Source organism: Lactuca virosa, chromosome 5, assembly GCF_052849685.1.
Source record: "Lactuca virosa cultivar CGN04683 chromosome 5, Lactuca_virosa_CGN04683_v6, whole genome shotgun sequence".
In the NCBI taxonomy this organism is placed as follows: domain Eukaryota; kingdom Viridiplantae; phylum Streptophyta; class Magnoliopsida; order Asterales; family Asteraceae; genus Lactuca; species Lactuca virosa.
The window spans coordinates 351,602,407-351,619,651 of NC_136430.1; the positions used below are offsets into that span (position 1 = coordinate 351,602,407).

The 17,245-nt window shown below is 33.6% G+C and overlaps 2 protein-coding genes across 2 annotated transcripts; both read left to right on the forward strand.

The window, feature by feature from the left end:
* Positions 1–5,344, forward strand: LOC145116333 (uncharacterized). Its single transcript, XM_079052677.1, has 11 exons — positions 1–273; positions 1,847–1,932; positions 2,041–2,086; positions 2,178–2,328; positions 2,443–2,493; positions 2,573–2,623; positions 2,701–2,773; positions 2,860–2,911; positions 2,989–3,132; positions 3,276–3,395; positions 3,468–5,344. The coding sequence occupies exons 1-11, from the start codon at positions 220–222 to the stop codon at positions 5,073–5,075; spliced, it is 2,436 nt and encodes an 811-aa protein (XP_078908803.1). The 5' UTR covers positions 1–219; the 3' UTR covers positions 5,076–5,344.
* A 1,821-nt stretch (positions 5,345–7,165) lies between these two features.
* LOC145117330 (GroES-like zinc-binding alcohol dehydrogenase family protein) lies at positions 7,166–10,614 on the forward strand. Its single transcript, XM_079053631.1, has 7 exons — positions 7,166–7,641; positions 8,213–8,440; positions 8,550–8,623; positions 8,706–8,865; positions 8,954–9,073; positions 9,154–9,262; positions 10,230–10,614. Exons 1-7 carry the CDS (start codon positions 7,387–7,389, stop codon positions 10,409–10,411), a joined length of 1,128 nt encoding a protein of 375 aa, XP_078909757.1. The 5' UTR covers positions 7,166–7,386; the 3' UTR covers positions 10,412–10,614.
* Positions 10,615–17,245: the final 6,631 nt, after the last annotated feature.

Genomic DNA, 17,245 nt, shown 5'->3' on the forward strand with positions numbered 1-17,245 from the left:
TCATAACCCCCCTACTTTCTTGATCGATAAAAAAAATCCCAAATCTCCTCTGTTGCAAATTCCGCTCGTTTCCCTTCATGCATTACACACTAGACTCGAGGCTCGAGCTCTTTGTTATAACTTAAAAACAAATTTTTGCAGGCTTGTGTAGAATCCAGCGATTGTTCTTGACGGGTTTTTGCGTAAGGGAAAGGAAATCGACGAGCGTAATCGAAGCAAATGGGTAGACCACCCAGTAATGGAGGCCCTTCCTTCCGCTTTAACCAGGCCGAGGTCACTATTATTTTTTCTCGTTAATACCCACTTATTATGTTTTCCCAATTGACTTTCTTGGTCTTTTGTTAGTTATTTTGAAATCCCTAAACGTGAATGTTTCGAATTGACGAATATCGTCGGTTTTGAACCACTTATAATCATTCTTGAGCTTGCGTCTAATGCCTGATTATTTGATTAGGCAATTGTAGTGGTTGGGTATCTGATATTTGAATCGTTATTGGTACTATTTATTCGTCCTAAAGACGGAAAATATAACGTTTGTTTGATGGGTACAGTTTGGATATGATAATTGATTCATTTGAAAAGATTATGTGTTTGACCACCCTCAGGTCCAAGATTTGTAGTGTATTTTTGTTAGTGGACTTGATCAAAACTTACATTTTTAAGGATAGTAGTGGATAATAGATTATCACTCGCATATACAAACATGCTCATGAAAATTTGGAACCTTTGCGTAGCAAAGGGTTACATTCTTGATATGTTCTTGAAATATGAATACTCACAAAAAGAATCACAGTTCACAAAATGAGTAAAACTCAAAGCAAATCTGTATGTTTCACTTGGATCCTCCAAAATAAATATAATACAACCTATTTATGGGGTTCAAAAGACACCCAAAAGGACTAATGAGTTAAAGATACAATGTTAGACTAATCAAATTATTAATGTATTAAAGACTAATCTTTAATCTAAATCCATCCCATGATTCATATAACTTGTAGACATTGAATATCCTAATCATTTATTTAAGTGAATTAAAGAAACCTCATAAAAATAAAGTTACTTATAACGATAAAAAAAAATGCAAAATTGCCATGCTAGATTGTTATTGGACTTAATGATGCTCCCATCTCTTACAAATTTGCTTTCCTATGACCCAATAGGGTCAATTAGAGTAATTTGGTAAAATTCGATCATAGAATTCAATTGGCTTGTTTGCCTTGAATTTCAGTAACTAAGATAAATAATGATTCTTTTATTTTATTCTTACTATCGTAATTGGGCCATGTTGAAATTTCAATGGGTTAGATGTAAGAAATAGCAATGTACTTTCAGATATTTGTGTGTTTTGGCATCCTACTTCATTTTTTTTTTCTACTACAACACTGTATTCTAATTCTTATTAAGGCATGTACTTTGGAAAATCTACCCAACATTGCTACAATTGGGTATATATTTCAAAGTAAAAAGATATAATATGAAGAAATGAAAGTAAGATGCTGTAATAAACAAATCAATGAAAGTACATTGCTATTTCTTGCTTTTACCTTTTTGAACGGTTGGGGAGTATGACTTGATGGTCCACCATCAGAAGGGGTCATTTCTTTTCTTATAGATAATTCAGAAAAAAATGTAAAAGAAATATTGATCTATGCTTTAGAAGTAATAAAGAAAGAAACAATTTGCAGCTCATCTAAAGATATTGGTGCCCAAATTGGGCACTTGAGGTTGCTTTAGGGGCTCTCAGTGTCATTATGTAAACAGCATGGACCATTTTGGTTTGTAACATAAACTGTAGGGGGTGTTAGAGTAACCTTTTAGATAACCTGAACATTTTTCTTTTTCAAAGATTGCGGAGATGGAAACCATCTTGCAAGCACACAAAACTGCAATGCCTGCACGTGAAGTTCTTGTTACCTTAGCCGAAAAGTTCAGGTAAACAACAACCTACTTTTAAAATTTTAAAAATCCTTAAATTATTCAGCAACATTTCACTCTATCATTATCAGATGTCAGATTCTGACATGAAATCTCTATGTATAGCAATTCTGAAGAACGCAAAGGAAAGATTGAAGTTCAAATGAAACAAGTGAGTTGATTACTATTTACTACTGCATACTTGCTTGATAGTTGAACCATGAATTATATAACATCTTGATGCATATATTCTACATTATTAGGTATGGAATTGGTTCCAAAATAGAAGATATGCTATCAGGGCTAAAGCGGGAAAATCACCAGGGAAGTTAAATATAACACAAATGACCCGAGATGATTCAACCATGGTTAAAGGTGTACCTCAAGCTACTCAATCACACACTGCTTCTTCAGGTGAGCTAACTTGTTACCAGTGTATGCAACCAATTTGGTTAAATAATGCATACATTGTTAAAAATTGTGAATTTGTTGCATAAATAAGTGTTTTACTTTTACCCTTTTATGCAGTATCTGTTAGATCTTTGCCTCAAGTACAACAACATCCAACTGTTCCTTCAGGTATAACAGATCTTGATTTAATTTAAAATGTTAATGTCATTTGTTGTGTAAGTCATTTTGTGTTGTTGATTAATTTCAGCTGCAGTTAGAACTTTCCCACAAGCACCTCAGAATCAAATTGCGTTTTCAGGTAGAACTTATGTTGTAACTTGCAATGCATATGAAACTCCATCAAATATGCATTATTTGACTTGTTTTTATGAGCAGTTCAAAATGCAGGAAGGATAGCAGATAATTCCCAAATGGAATATGAAGCTAAATCTGCTAGAGATGGTGCATGGTTAGTATCTAGCAGTATGAATATAAGTAACATTGAATGGATTGACACTTAAAAATGACATTAATTCTTTGTAATCTTGTTCATAGGTATGACGTGTCAACCTTTTTATCACATAGGTCTCTTGAAACGGGCGATCCGGTAATTTTACAACCCAGTCAATGCTTGATCCGTTTCTTTTCCATAGTGGATAACATGATTTTATAATTTGATTTCAGGAAGTTTTGGTGAGATTTGCTGGTTTTGGAGCTGAAGAAGATGAATGGGTGCATGTGCGCAAGAATGTGAGACAAAGATCTCTTCCATGTGAAGCATCTGAATGTGTAGCAGTTCTCCCTGCTGATCTCATACTTTGTTTTCAGGTTCGAGTCTTTCTATATATGAATGGCTAAATGCAAGAAATAGCACATTTGTTTATTATTTATAGAATTAAGTAGCACTTTCAGTTTTTATTTATTTATTACTTATGAAGACATTGTTTTCATTGTACTTTAAAATTTTACAGGAAGGGAAGGAACAGGCTCTTTACTTTGATGCCCATGTCCTAGACGCACAAAGAAGGCGGCACGATGTACGAGGTTGTCGGTGTCGGTTTCTAGTACGATATGATCATGATCAGTCTGAGGTATGTCGTGATATATAATTAAATATTATTTGTATGATAATGTTAATGATATCTTTTATTTTAATATTTCAGGAAATTGTGGCTCTTAGGAAGATTTGCAGAAGGCCGGAAACCGATTACAGGCTGCAGCAACTTCATGCTGTAAACGAGTCCCTTTCTGTTAAAAATGGCACCAATAATATTCATTCAGTCAGCACATTGAGAGTCTACCCTCCAGCTGAAGTACAACCAAAGCAGCTTAAAGTTGAACCACCAGTGGTGGTGGAAGCACCATCAAAGCGCCAGAAAGTAGAGTCAACGCCGGAAACACCCACTGTTCTGGTGGCTCTGCCAGGTGATGTACCACAAGATCAGCAAAATCTACAACCTGAAGTGACACAAGATCAGCATAAAGTAGAATCCGTGTTACCCACCCCTGCTCCATCAGAGCAACCATCACTAGAGCCACAAAAAGTGGAAACAATGGATGAAGTACAACTCGAGTTGCACAAAGTACAACCTGTCATACCTGATGATCCTTCTGGTAATGAAACTCAACTTGCAGGAGCTCTTGTGCCACCATCTGCCGAAACATCACCACCGTTGGCCGCTAGTGAGCCACCACATGAAGGGGGATCAGAGGTAGCCCGGCCACAGGAAGAACCAATGGTTTGTAGCTCTTCAGTTGAAGTACAAGCAGAATTGCCTCAAGTACAACCTGCAAGTGCGATTGAGGTACAAGCAGAGTTGCCTCAAGTACAACCTGCAAGTGCACTTGAGGCAGTAGAGACTAAAGTTGCTGAGGTACCAGAAGAATTGCCTCAAGTACAACCTGCAAGCGCAATCGAGGCAGTAGAGATGAAAGTTGAGGTTCCAGAAGAGCTGCCTCAATTACAACCTGAAAGTGCACCCGAGGCTGTAGAGATGAAAGCTGAGGTACAAGTGGAGTTGCCTCAAGTACAAATTGCAAGTGCAATCGAGACTAAACCTGAGGAGGTACAAGTAGAGTTGCCTCAAGTACAACCTGCAAGTGTAATCGAGGCTAAAGCTGAGGAGGTACAAGCAGAATTGCCTCAAGTACTACCTGCAAGTACACTCGAGGCAGTAGAGATTAAAGCTGAGGTACCAGCAGAATTGCATGAAGTACAACCCACAACTGCAAGTGCACTTGAGGGAATAGAGACTAAAGCTGAGGAAGCACCAGAGTTGCCTCAAGTACAACCTTCAAGTGCAATTGAGGCATTAGAGACCAAAGCCGAGGTACCATTAGAATTGCCTCAAGTACAACCCACAACTGCAAGTGCACTTGAGGCAATGGAGACTAAAGCCGAGGAAGCATCAGAATTGCCTCAAGTACAACCTGCAATGGAGACTAAAGATGAGGTACCAGCAGAATCGCATGAAGTACAACCTGCTACTGCAGTCAAGGCAATGGAGACTGAAGCTGAGGTACCAGCAGGGTTGCATGAAGTACAACCTGCAACTGCAGTTGAGGCAATGGAGACTGAAGATGAGGTACCAACAGAATTGCCTCAAGTACAACCCACAAGTGTACCCATGGAGACTGAACCTGTGGTGCCTGTTTGTATTAATGATTCAAACGTGGTTGAGGAGGCAATGGAGATGGAAGATGAAATTGAGCAGACAAAGCCAAAAGACACTAATGATGGAAAGGTGACAGGTGACATGGAAGAAGTATAATTTAGATGTTAGATGGATAGACTTATATTCTATAGATGTCATAAGTTAGGCTCAAGGACTTTATGTTTTTCTTTTGCTGGCTTGTTCCATAATCCATTTATGGGTGATTACTTTTTGTTTACTTTCCTTCTTAAGTAGAAAATTTGGCTCTCAAGATTTGAGTCTCAGCAATCATAGTCATAGTGTGTGAATTTTAAGTTTACTGTAGATTGACCTTGTAGACACTGGGTTTTATGACCATGTTTGTTGTGTATCTGATTTATCTCTCACATGATGTTTCAGGAGAGTGGAAACTAGAGAGGGGGTTGTTCAAAGAATAACATATTTATATGACTAGAAAGTTTAGGCGATATTTATCATATATAGTGTTTTTTTCAAGAAAAATGATGTTGGCTTATAATAGAAAATCAAGCATAAAGCATAAAAGCTTGACTACTCGATTCAATTGTTAAAAGATATTATGTTTCTATTTTTGGTGTTAGATACATGACGTCATGACGTTAGTGTTAATCAAATAGTCAAAGAAGAATCAAATTGTAAAGGAGAGATTAAAACTCTCAAAATAATGTAAGCAAATGAACAAGTACCAAAGCCATTATGGTTTAAAACTTGTTCAGTTCTCGATCAACTTAACTTTTTTTTTTTTCATCTGGTTTCGGTTGGAAAAAAAACTAGTCGTTTCAAACTTGGTTGGGATTCGAAACTAAAGCAAACCAAAAGCTAGTTTCTAAAATAATAGTGCATCATAACTAACCCAAATGTTATGTGTTCATTTGGTTTAGTTACAATTTCATTATGCAATTTTGTTGACTAACAAAAAAAAAAGATTAACATATATAAGGGGATGTATGATATGTTTTTTACTATATTAGGTAAGAGGCTGACTCGGTCAAATTTATATTATTTGATATCACAATTAAAAGTCTCTTATTTGATTATGTAGTCTCTGGTATGCCTTTTATTATCGGGTCTGATAAAAGGCTGAATCTGACTCAATTATGTTTTGACTCAATTCTACATGACTCAATAAACAACTATTAAATATTTACTAACTTTTTAAAACAATCATTCCCTAACTCTTTAAAGAAAATTGTCACTTTGCTTGGTGTCTAAACTCTAAACATGTATAGAGCTTCTAATAACTAACCCAAATGTTTTGTTATGATTTGGTTTAATCACAATTTTGATTATTCGGTTTCGTTGATAAAAACCGAAGTCTATCAAACATTATTTCATTAGAAAAATAATATGGAGATCCAAAAAAAGGAAACATAATAGCATAAACATATCTCTTTAAAATAAATTGTTACGTGTATGTGTCTAAACTCTACGAGCACCCACATCGGTGTTTTCAATTGTCTTTCAAATGCCACATAGACTCAATTTGCAATGGACGTCATTGATTTTTTTGCATCAGTTGAAAGACTTTTGAAGCCTTAATGGTGGGACCACAAACAATAAATGGAAATATATATAATTTAATATACATTCAATTTACATATGTAACGGAATGTGTATATATAATATATATTTTAATAATTATAACTTAAATTGTTAATGTGGCAATAGTCCATTTTGAAAGATTGTTGTTATTGTACTAAGTGAGTGATAATTACAAAAACTAACATTGTTCGTTTGAAAGATTTGCGTTGCACATGTAGATGATCTAAGCATTTATGGAACACAACTTTAGTACTTAATTTAGACTACAAATATATCAAATTTATATCGAATCCAAGTATAAAACACAAGCTCAAAATATATATTAAATCAAGTTTAATCTTATACGAGTTCAACTTACATTTGCTATCTCAATTAGGTTTTCAAATGAGTCGAATTTTTACTAGATAACATGGCTCTAGCTTGTTAGAACATGAAGGTCTTGAATTGAGTTTAAATCAATTTTGCTAAAACTGATAAATTCATAATGAACATTTTCGAACTTTTAGGATTCTTGGATCAAACTCCGTTTTTGTTTGAGTTGAGCTTCAGTTTATATTACGAAGGCTCGTTAATTTTTCGAGTTGAGTTCAAGTGTAGCTCGGAACCGTTGGATTGAACTCGTGAATTGTAAAAGTTTGTTTTTGAACGAATTATATAAATTTGAAATATAAAAAATAGAAATGAAGTGATTTTGATGCAGTTGCAAACTTGCAATGGACATTGACATTCTCTGCGGATACAAACGGAGACACGTCCACCGCCAGCCACCACCTCGCTCCTCCACTCTCACATACTAAAATTTCATCTTCTTCGTTGCTTTCTTCTGGAAACTTCCAAATTCCCGATCATTCACTGGAAAAATTACACGATGCGGTCGGTATTGCGATTTAATCAACACACAATTTCAACGAAGGCTGGTTCTATTGAAGGATTGCGTTATTCTTCAAATAGGTTAGGTTTTGGTATTAGGAGTATTGCCACAACCTGTAGAGCGGTGCTTTTGCCGCGGTTCGGTGGTCCTGATGTTCTTGAAGTACGAGATGATGTCCGTGTTCCTGATCTCAAACCGAATGAGGTACTCGTTCGAGTTCGCGCCGTTTCGGTTAATCCTCTCGACACTAGGGTGAGTTCTGATGCATTCTTTTAATTTCAGTTCTGTTTCATTGTTTGTTTATCGGAAATAGAATTCAGTGGCTCTAGATTGTGTTTAATTTCAACACTGTTTGTGTCATCGAAATTCGTTGAAGGTTAGGCGCATATGTATGGATTGTTATCACTTTCGATTGGTTTCTTAATGTGGAAGTTTAGAACACCTTAACAGCAAACTGCTCATCATGTGAACTTTAGGTATATTGCTCTTGATTTTGGATAAATCAGAGGCTAACTAATTTAGTAAGTGCATGCAACTTAGAAGTGCTTAAATTGATCCTTTCATCCATGGATTTGAGTCACTTCACAGAATCTGCGTAAACAAACATTTCTGGAAGGCTTAGATGACTTTGTGGATGCAATTTTAGTTTCATTTCCCCCTTCTGTCTAAATTATTCCTGCAATATAGTTGAATTCAGGTTCTATGGAGTGAATGCGTTTGTATACTGCTGCATCTGTTTGAACTTATTTGTATCTTTCTGGTTTGATTTGGAATTTTCTCATTGACATTTGTTCAATTATATGTGTTCCATCTCCTCTTTCAGATGCGAGCAGGCTATGGTCGTTCTCTATTTGAGTCCCTCCTTCCCCTGATTTTGGGTCGTGATGTTAGTGGTGAAATTGCAGCAATTGGACAATCTGTTCAGACTCTTAATGTTGGGCAAGAAGTTTTTGGGGCACTTCATCCAACGGCTATGAGAGGTACTTACACTGATTATGCCATTCTTGCAGAAGATCAACTTACCCCAAAACCATCAACAATCTCACACGTGGTATGTATTATATTTTCTTTAACATCATTAACCTCTCTTTTTCTTGTTCATTTTCTTCATATCTATCCTAACTACATCAAATCTATATGCTGCATTCATGATCCCCCAGGATGCAAGTGCAATTCCTTTCGCTGCCCTAACAGCATGGCGTGCTCTTAAATCTACTGCCAGGATAAGTAAAGGGTATGTTTGTAATTTGTTGCACTTTGGCTATAAAAAGTTTATATAAAAAAAGAACTCATATTTTTTCACTTAATGTCTACAGACAGAGGGTATTAGTGGTGGGTGGAGGAGGAGCTGTAGGTTACTCTGCAGTTCAGCTAGCTGTTGCAGCAGGCTGTGTGGTTTCAGCTACATGTGAAAGTGAAAGCATAGATCGCCTCTTGGCAGCTGGTGCTGAACAGGCACTCGACTATACCTCTGAGGTGATGTGATTTTGAATGTTTGTCAGGGGCAAAGGCGTCTTTTACTTTTAAGCTGTGTTCTCAGTGTTTACTTTTCTATGATGTACAGGATCTGGAAGTAAGATTGAAAGGAAAGTACAATGCTGTTTTAGACACGATTGGTATACAACAAACGGAACAGTTAGGGATCAATCTTTTAAAAAGAGGGGGACATTACATGACACTGCAGGTGATAAAACAAAACCATGTTGTGATTAATGGATTTTTAAAGTTAGTTTTTATGTTGATATGTGTTGATTTTTGGTTTAGGGGGAGTCTGCATCATTGAGTGATAGATATGGTCTGGTTATTGGCCTTCCTACTGCTACATCCATTTTGATGAAGAAACAGATTCAATATCGGTTATCTCATGGAATAGGTAAAACTCATTCAAACAAGTATGACTGAGATCACTTTTCTAAAATCAATCTGATAAACTACAAGCATAGAACTGCTGCTGTGAATGATTGTACCTTGCTATTAAATGGTTGTACATATATGAAGAACTTGGAATGGAACTGAAAGATTAAAAAACAAAACCCTAGCTTTCGAGCAGCTAGAACACTCCAGAGATCATCTCTCACTGATTACGCTCCAAGATACCCACTCTCTAACATCAATACGCAATTAGACTGACCTAACTAAGAGAATGACCAAAATACCCCTCAATCTCTCCTTTATTACAGCTACTGTACTTGTACTTATTTCCTACCGTTAAAAATATTATGAAGTGTAACATGTTTCTATTTGACTTGATGCAAAAAGTATGATTTATGATAGACAGACATGGAAATGAGGGCCTCCCTATCAAGTATATATATAACTTTTCATAAATTTATATCAGTATATTGTAAATTTATAATTTCATTTAGAAATAGCAAATTTGTGTGTATGGCCTTGACCTTAGAAATTACTAAATTGTCATAATTGTCTTTGCATGGTCAGTAGTATGTACAGTATCACAGTGATTTCCGAAACTTGAAGTAAGTTTGTTTTTAATTTTTACATAAAGTATTTGAGAATGTATATCTTTATTTCTTATTTAAGTATTTCGTAAATTTATAAAATATTTAAGAATCTATATCATTATTATATTTTTTACGCATTTTGAAATTTATAATAATCAAACAAACAACTGTTCATTCAGCCCCAAAAGAAAGTACATATCATTTGTTTTAGACAGAGGGTTTAGGGCATTATTTATCCATTTGTCCGGGCAACAACATAACGAAGAAAAAAAAGAAAAGAAAATGTTTTCATTTTGGCAATTCAAGGGGAGTTAAGGCGTGACTGTTTGAGTTAAGAGCTTGTAATCAGTATGACTTATGGAGTGAGTGTTTTTGCAGAATATTGGTGGACTTATATGAGGACAGATGCCGAAGGTCTGGATGAGATTCGGAGGCTGACTGAGGCTGGGAGACTGAAAGTTCCTGTGCAGAAGACATTCCCAATTACACAAGTGCAAGAGGCACATCAAGCTAAAGATACAAGGATAATTCCTGGTAAAGTAGTTCTTCAAGTTGACTAGTATACTTGCATTTCTATGGATTTCTTCTTTCAGTAATCTCATGCAAAATATCACAACCAATTTCTATGAATTGGTGTTTAGTTTTTTTTTTTTTTTTTTTTTTTTTTTTTTTTACTAATTACATTGTTCTCTTCATAATAAAGCTCCAAGGAATTTTTTTAATTTTTATTTTACATATAAAGTGATATGTGACTTTATTTGTCTTTGCTACATTCATTTTAATGTCATAGAGTCGCAACATAATCTTTAGATTTATGTAACATAATGTTACATCTTATTTGGCTAAACCACAAACAAGGTAATCACATCAAATATAGCTTTTTTTTTTTTGAATAAATTTAATTGTTTTTATCGTTGGTTCTGGTCTAAAATATTTTTCTACATTTGTATCTGTTAAGCAAAATTTAGATCTCTCATTAGTAGTCAGACTTATTTCGTATACAATAGAGGTCAGTTTCTTTGTACAAGAAAAATATTACTTATTTTCCACTATTTGTTTTTGTTTTACAAAAAACTATTGTCGTTAAAAAAAATACCATACTGGGAAACGAACTATTTGTTTTTGTTCATAAAATGCCATTAAAACCTATTATATAATGGAATTTATGAACATAAAGTTTCAGTTGCATACCTTTTAATAGTACTTATTTTAAATACTTTGTGAAAAAACAAATAGTTCGTTACTTATTTAAGTAACGACATTAACCATTTTTTAAAAATGTAACATTTGTACAATACATGTTTCATCAAAATATTTGCATATCGATCAAAATCCAAAGTTCTATTCACGAAAAAGAAATAATAAAAATGCAGAGTCATAATTAAAATTATAGTCATTGATTTTAAGGAACAACTTTCAATTTAAAATTCTTCATATTGGAAAATGTTGTAAGACGCAGAAAATGGTTTATGTTGAAATTCGGCCATAAAACTAATTTTATGTACTCATGTAATTATTAAAGTTTTTTTTTACTCATAGAATCATTTAACATTCTTGTAAGCAACACTGCAACAGGTATACGTTGACATTTATTAACTACTAGGTTATAACCCGTGGAAACCACGGTTTTATGATTAAAATTATTATATAGATAAAAAAAATATTAAATGTTAACAAAAAAATGCAAGGTATTATCGATTGTAAGTAATCATGAATTAATGTGATAAGCTTAATAAACATAATATTTTAACATTGATTTTGAAGCACTTCTTTGTATACAACATTGAAAATTTTATCTAAAATCAATAGCTTTAATCATTCTCTACTCTATAGTCTTAATAAATCAACATATAATTGACTGTGTGAAAACTGGTTCTCGCAAGATCTAAGCTACATCGTCTTTGATATTAAGTTTTAAGCAACAACGTCTCAAATGGAATAAACCTGTTATAACAAAAATAATAAACAGGTGTTGTGTGAAAGTAAGAAATTACAAAACTAACCTTGTCCTAGAACCATTTCATACAGGAAGCACTAAGCTTATCATCAAAAAAGCCTACACGTAATTGACTAGCCAAAAGAGGGATGTATTCTCTTATATAGCCAATTGGACACTCCAATGTTTGTCTTCTACAAGCTCAACAATTGTTGTTAGCCAGTGACGATTGTAACAAAAGATCAATACTAATAACCTAAGAAATTAACACCAAAACAAAACATTACAAATGACTTAATAAAAAAATGTAAAACCTATATAATTATAACGAACAATGTACGGTATGTATAGTAGAGTTATACCTGATTCACTTGATCTAGCTTACCGATGATATTGAAATGTACATATGGAACTCATCTTTTAGAAGAGAAAGAAATGTAGGTATACCTTATTCACTCTCTAAGGAACCTTTCTTTGGCGACTCAAACCTATAATTTGGTCATTGAAACCAAATAACCAAAAGTCCAAGTTGTATTAAAATGTTTTTGTCATATTTTGTACATGTTTGCTGACTAATCAAACAACTACCTATCATTTTTTGCTTAGTATAGCTCAACTGACATCCATAACATGAAAACAAAATGTGATTAAAATATGCTAAAGTAACAAATTCATTATATTTACAAAAAGGAAGAAAAAATAAAAAATTATTCTAGCATTTCATCGAGCACCATGTGTGCATCATCAAACTTGTCATATTTTAACAACAAATCATTATCTTTTTTTCCTCATTCGTATTTATCATTTATTATTTTCATTCTCAACAACAATTCCAAAGCTTTAAAGCTATAATAATAATAATAATAATAATAATAATAATAATAATAATAATAATAGTTTACCTGGAGTATTTCTCCTATATGAGAGCTCTGCAACTCCATTCTTCTGTAACCTACAGTAAGAACCATTGCCCATAATGTCAACATAAAGAATTTAAACTAATTATATTACATAATACAAACACGAGCATGGTACTTCATTTAACACATTTCCTGATCTCATAACATCTGTTTTTCCATTCAATGAGAATATTTGCATAGGGGAGATGGAACCATCATCTTTTACAATTTGTCATTCTCAAGATTTGTACTTTGTATCTCGACCACCAAAGTTGCATTTGAAAAATAGTTGAAACATAATACCTAAAACAAATCACAATTCACATGCCCTGTAATAATGCTAATACAAATACCATAATGCTCCTGTATGAGAGGTAATTCTTGGTGCTCTGATGTAAAATAAACATATAACAAAGTTAGTGGAGTGTGACTTATATAAGATTCCCTAATACACGAGTCCGTAAATCCCTTGACCCCAACCTTGTTTTCCTATTTCCATATGTCCTTTCATCACATATAAGCACACGATTGCCATATGAGTTGTTTTCTCACCTGATTTGAACATGATATATATAATCATCAAAACTAATTTAAGTCTCAACACTATGAACGATTTTAGTTTAATATTCATTTAACCTAAATTCTAATTAAAACACATAAACCAAAAATGATCAATGAAAAGCATTAATATGTGTAGGTCATTGCTTTGATTTTTTCTAAATCATTTGGTTGAAAAAAACAAAAATGATCAATGAAAATCTGTATTATTAAGAAAATGTTGTAACAAATATGCAAATCATCAGCAGAAAAAACAAAAACCTTTCAGATTATTTTAGGAGGACGACTTGTAGACTCTTATTCAAGAGTAGCTTCAGAAAAACCATGACCATGTACACTTGGACACATCCGTAAATATATGAACACTTCGTCAATAAATTTTAGTACTTATGAAAATTCAGAAAGCTAAATTACAAAAAATTGAAGCAGTCATCCTTGTTTTGTTTCAGAAACATACATACACAAAATTTTAGAAGAAAAATATACCTGAGATTAGATTAGATTAGATTAGATTAGATTCATCATGAACACAAAACATTGGAAACTACATACAAACAAACGTTAAGGGACAAGGGATCTTTCTATTCAAGGGAAACAAATATGGAATGCGGTCTTAAACCGTGGTTACTCCCCCTCTTCAATTATGTAAAGAGGATTTGGTCAAGGATTTCACCTTCAGCTTTAGATTGCGAGGGCTAGACTTTAAATCTAATTATAAGTAGTCGTATATGTCCCGACTTGCAGCCACCCTCCTAACCGATTTATATACACAAACGTCATCTGGCCCTGAATAAACTGGGATCAGTTAAAAGGGAAACCAAGAATCTTAAAAGATGAGAAAATAAGAATCGATTGCAGGTTCTAGTTCTAATAAACAATTTGCACACTGACCTTTTAAACACCAATTGTAGATCCTCATAACCTAAAATCAAAGTAGAACATGACGGCGATATAGGAATCAAGATGAAAAGTGGTGGCCATAGTGATGGAATCAGGTGGTTGAAGGAGTTTTAGGGTTAGACAGAAAAGAGAGGGATACAGGTGATTGAAGGCAATACAGGGAGGTGACGACAACGTTTTAACGTTAGAGAGAGAAAGGGCTGAAAGAATGGTGACAGTAGTGATGACTGTTCAGTTGTAGTATGTTGGAGGTCTGTGGATGTTTATTGAAGTCGGCGTGGGCAAATGACGGCTACATGTTAGTGATACCTTTTGAAGCAGGTGAATCAAAAAGCTAAGATGCCAAGAGATACCCCGAGACAGAGGAATAAACAAATAGTAGCGATGTGGAATATTGGTAATTCAAACTTCCAATTTTAAATCCCTCCATTTACGGTGTAAATTAGCTGGAACAAAAATCACGGCATAGATATTGCTGGTTTTAAAGTCTACATTTTATCGGAACGAATTATAGACGAAAACTTGAGCAGAATATGTCATGTGGCAAAGTAGAGTTTTAGAAAACTGCCATGTGACATAATTGAGTTTTGTTTATTAGAGGAGGTAGATTTTGCATGTAATTTAGGCGTTGTTGTTGTTGTTATTATTATTATTATTATTATTTTGAGAATTTCATGTATATCTTTATAAACTTTTATAATTACGTGTGTATATATATATATATATATATATATATATATATATATATATATATATATATATATATATAATTTAATCATATCTAATATATTAAAAAAATATCGTCTTTATATTGATTTTTTTATTAAGAGAATAATTAACTTGAACATTACAATATTATCCTTCTCACACATTGTTATTCTTGACATATTTACTTCATACATCCTTATAAAATAGAGTAAATTACTGAAATCGTCCATGTAGTTTGATCAAAATTACGTGTTTCGTCCCTAACATTTTTTTTGCACTCGGACCGTCGCTGTGGTATTTATTTGTTTCGGTTTTGGTCCCTAACATGATTAAAATGACTATATTACCCTTTTTTTCAAAAAATTGTATTTTTTTATATTCGTTAATATTTATTTATTTCTTTTATTCTTTTAAAATAAATAAGAATACAACCCCTTTAAGCTAACGTATAACTATAGACATATACCCTAATTTTGAGTCGGTGACCACGACCTAGACATCTTATTCCTCTTTTCTCACGCCAGCTTACTCTGTCGTCTCTCTTCTACGCCGGTCACCTCCTCCGATGTGTGCACAGGAGAAGCCATCACTAGAACGAGATCGAGGACGCTAAACCATAACCAACGTTCCTCTTGACTACCACTAAATCTCTCACCTCTTTCTTTCTCTGTATCAAACAACCCCTAGATCAGCCAACATCGCCATACTAGAAACAACCACCACTATCAAAGTAGCCGAAAATATGTACAACAAGAAAGCACAACAACATCGCCATTTGCACAGGTTTGATTTTGATTTGGTTCACCGGATCGATTAGATACGTCAGTTTCTGGATTTTGGTTTGGGGGTTCAGGTTCATCGAAGCAAGGTTTGAGGATTTAAGCTCATCAGTGCCAGGTTTTGGATTTGATTTTTGTAACGACCAAGCCACCATTTATGGATTCGATTTCTTGTTTCAGGTTCATTCTGTTTGAAGCTCGTCAGGTTTGTTTGGTTTTGAATGGTTTGATTTTGATTTCATCCATGGTTTCTGGGGTTTTGATTTCATCAAGGATTTATGATTTGAGAATCGATTCATCCACGATTTCTGAGTTTAATCTCTAGGCAAGATATTTGGGTTTAATTTATGGGTTTGAGCATCACTTGCATCGATTTAGGCACTAAGTATAATTTACGGGGTTTGATTTTGTTATGGTTCATCGAATTCGATTGGGGACTTTAATTTCTGGATTTTGGTATGGGGTTCAGGTTCTGGATTTTTGTTTAATTTTTAGATGGTAAGAAGGGGAGGTGGCGGTGGACAAAGTTAGTGCTGGTGGCGGTGGTGTTGATCTTTGATGGCGGAGATGGTGTTGATCTTTGATGACGAAGATGGTGGTTCCGATGAAGATACATAAGGGTGGCGGTGGTGTTATGATAGTGGTGGTGAATGGTTGGTTTTGGGTTGGTTGAGTGGAGGTGTCGGTGGTAGTTAGAGAACTGTGAATGATGAGTTTATTAAACAATTTTCTTTAAAAGATTAATAATAAATCAATAATAAGCAAATGAACAAAATAAATAATAAAGGGTAATATCGTCTTTTCACGTCTGCTAGGGACCAAAACCGAATCAAATGAATACCACAGGGACGGTCCGAGTGCAAAAAAAATGTTAGGGACGAAACATGTAATTTTGACCAAACCATAGGGACGATTTTAGTAATTTACTCTATAAAATATTAACACCTACATTGAAATTAGTTTTTCAAGGATTTTACTTGTAACGGAAGAACAAACAAAATTGTTTAGAATAGAATAATCGCAAGTCTCTTAAAACAATTATAAGAGATGAAATATATTGTTTACCAAACGATTAGTAATATGCAATCATCGGGTTTTGTTAATCGATTAGTAGTAATATGCAATTACCGGGTTTTGTTAATCGATTATGTAGAATGTGAAGTGACAAATAATCATGTCATGCATAAAGAGATCGATGGGAGGGATTCAAAATAGGTATTTTAGTAATTTAGTTATAATCTAATTTAAAGATATAATTAAGTATTTGAGTATCTATGTGAGTTTATAGGTTTTATAAGGATATATATATATATATATATATATATATATATATATATATATATATATATATGTAATTTTAAAAGTTTATAAGACATTTAACTTTCAAATTTTGTATTGGTTACATCCTAGGATTATTTAAATTAATTTAATTGCTAACAATTAACAAATAAAGAATTTAGTTGTAAAAAAATACTAAAATAGTTATTAAGTAATATTAGTTAACAAATATAAAGTATTACTAATTTATAATTGTTAAGTATTATTAGTTAACAATTAAGTTATTTATATATTAATTTGAACAATTAAATTGTTTATTTGAATATAGTTAATAAC

Excerpts from the sequence above, each read along its gene's own strand:
- LOC145116333 (XM_079052677.1), top strand. The coding sequence starts at position 220 with ATGGGTAGACCACCCAGTAATGGAGGCCCTTCCTTCCGCTTTAACCAG. Across the intron at positions 2,774-2,859 it reads TCTGCTAGAGATGGTGCATG|GTATGACGTGTCAACCTTTT; the intron begins GTTAGTATCTAG and ends TCTTGTTCATAG. Across the intron at positions 3,133-3,275 it reads ATCTCATACTTTGTTTTCAG|GAAGGGAAGGAACAGGCTCT; the intron begins GTTCGAGTCTTT and ends AAAATTTTACAG.
- LOC145117330 (XM_079053631.1), top strand. The coding sequence starts at position 7,387 with ATGCGGTCGGTATTGCGATTTAATCAACACACAATTTCAACGAAGGCT. Across the intron at positions 7,642-8,212 it reads TTAATCCTCTCGACACTAGG|ATGCGAGCAGGCTATGGTCG; the intron begins GTGAGTTCTGAT and ends CTCCTCTTTCAG. Across the intron at positions 8,441-8,549 it reads CATCAACAATCTCACACGTG|GATGCAAGTGCAATTCCTTT; the intron begins GTATGTATTATA and ends ATGATCCCCCAG.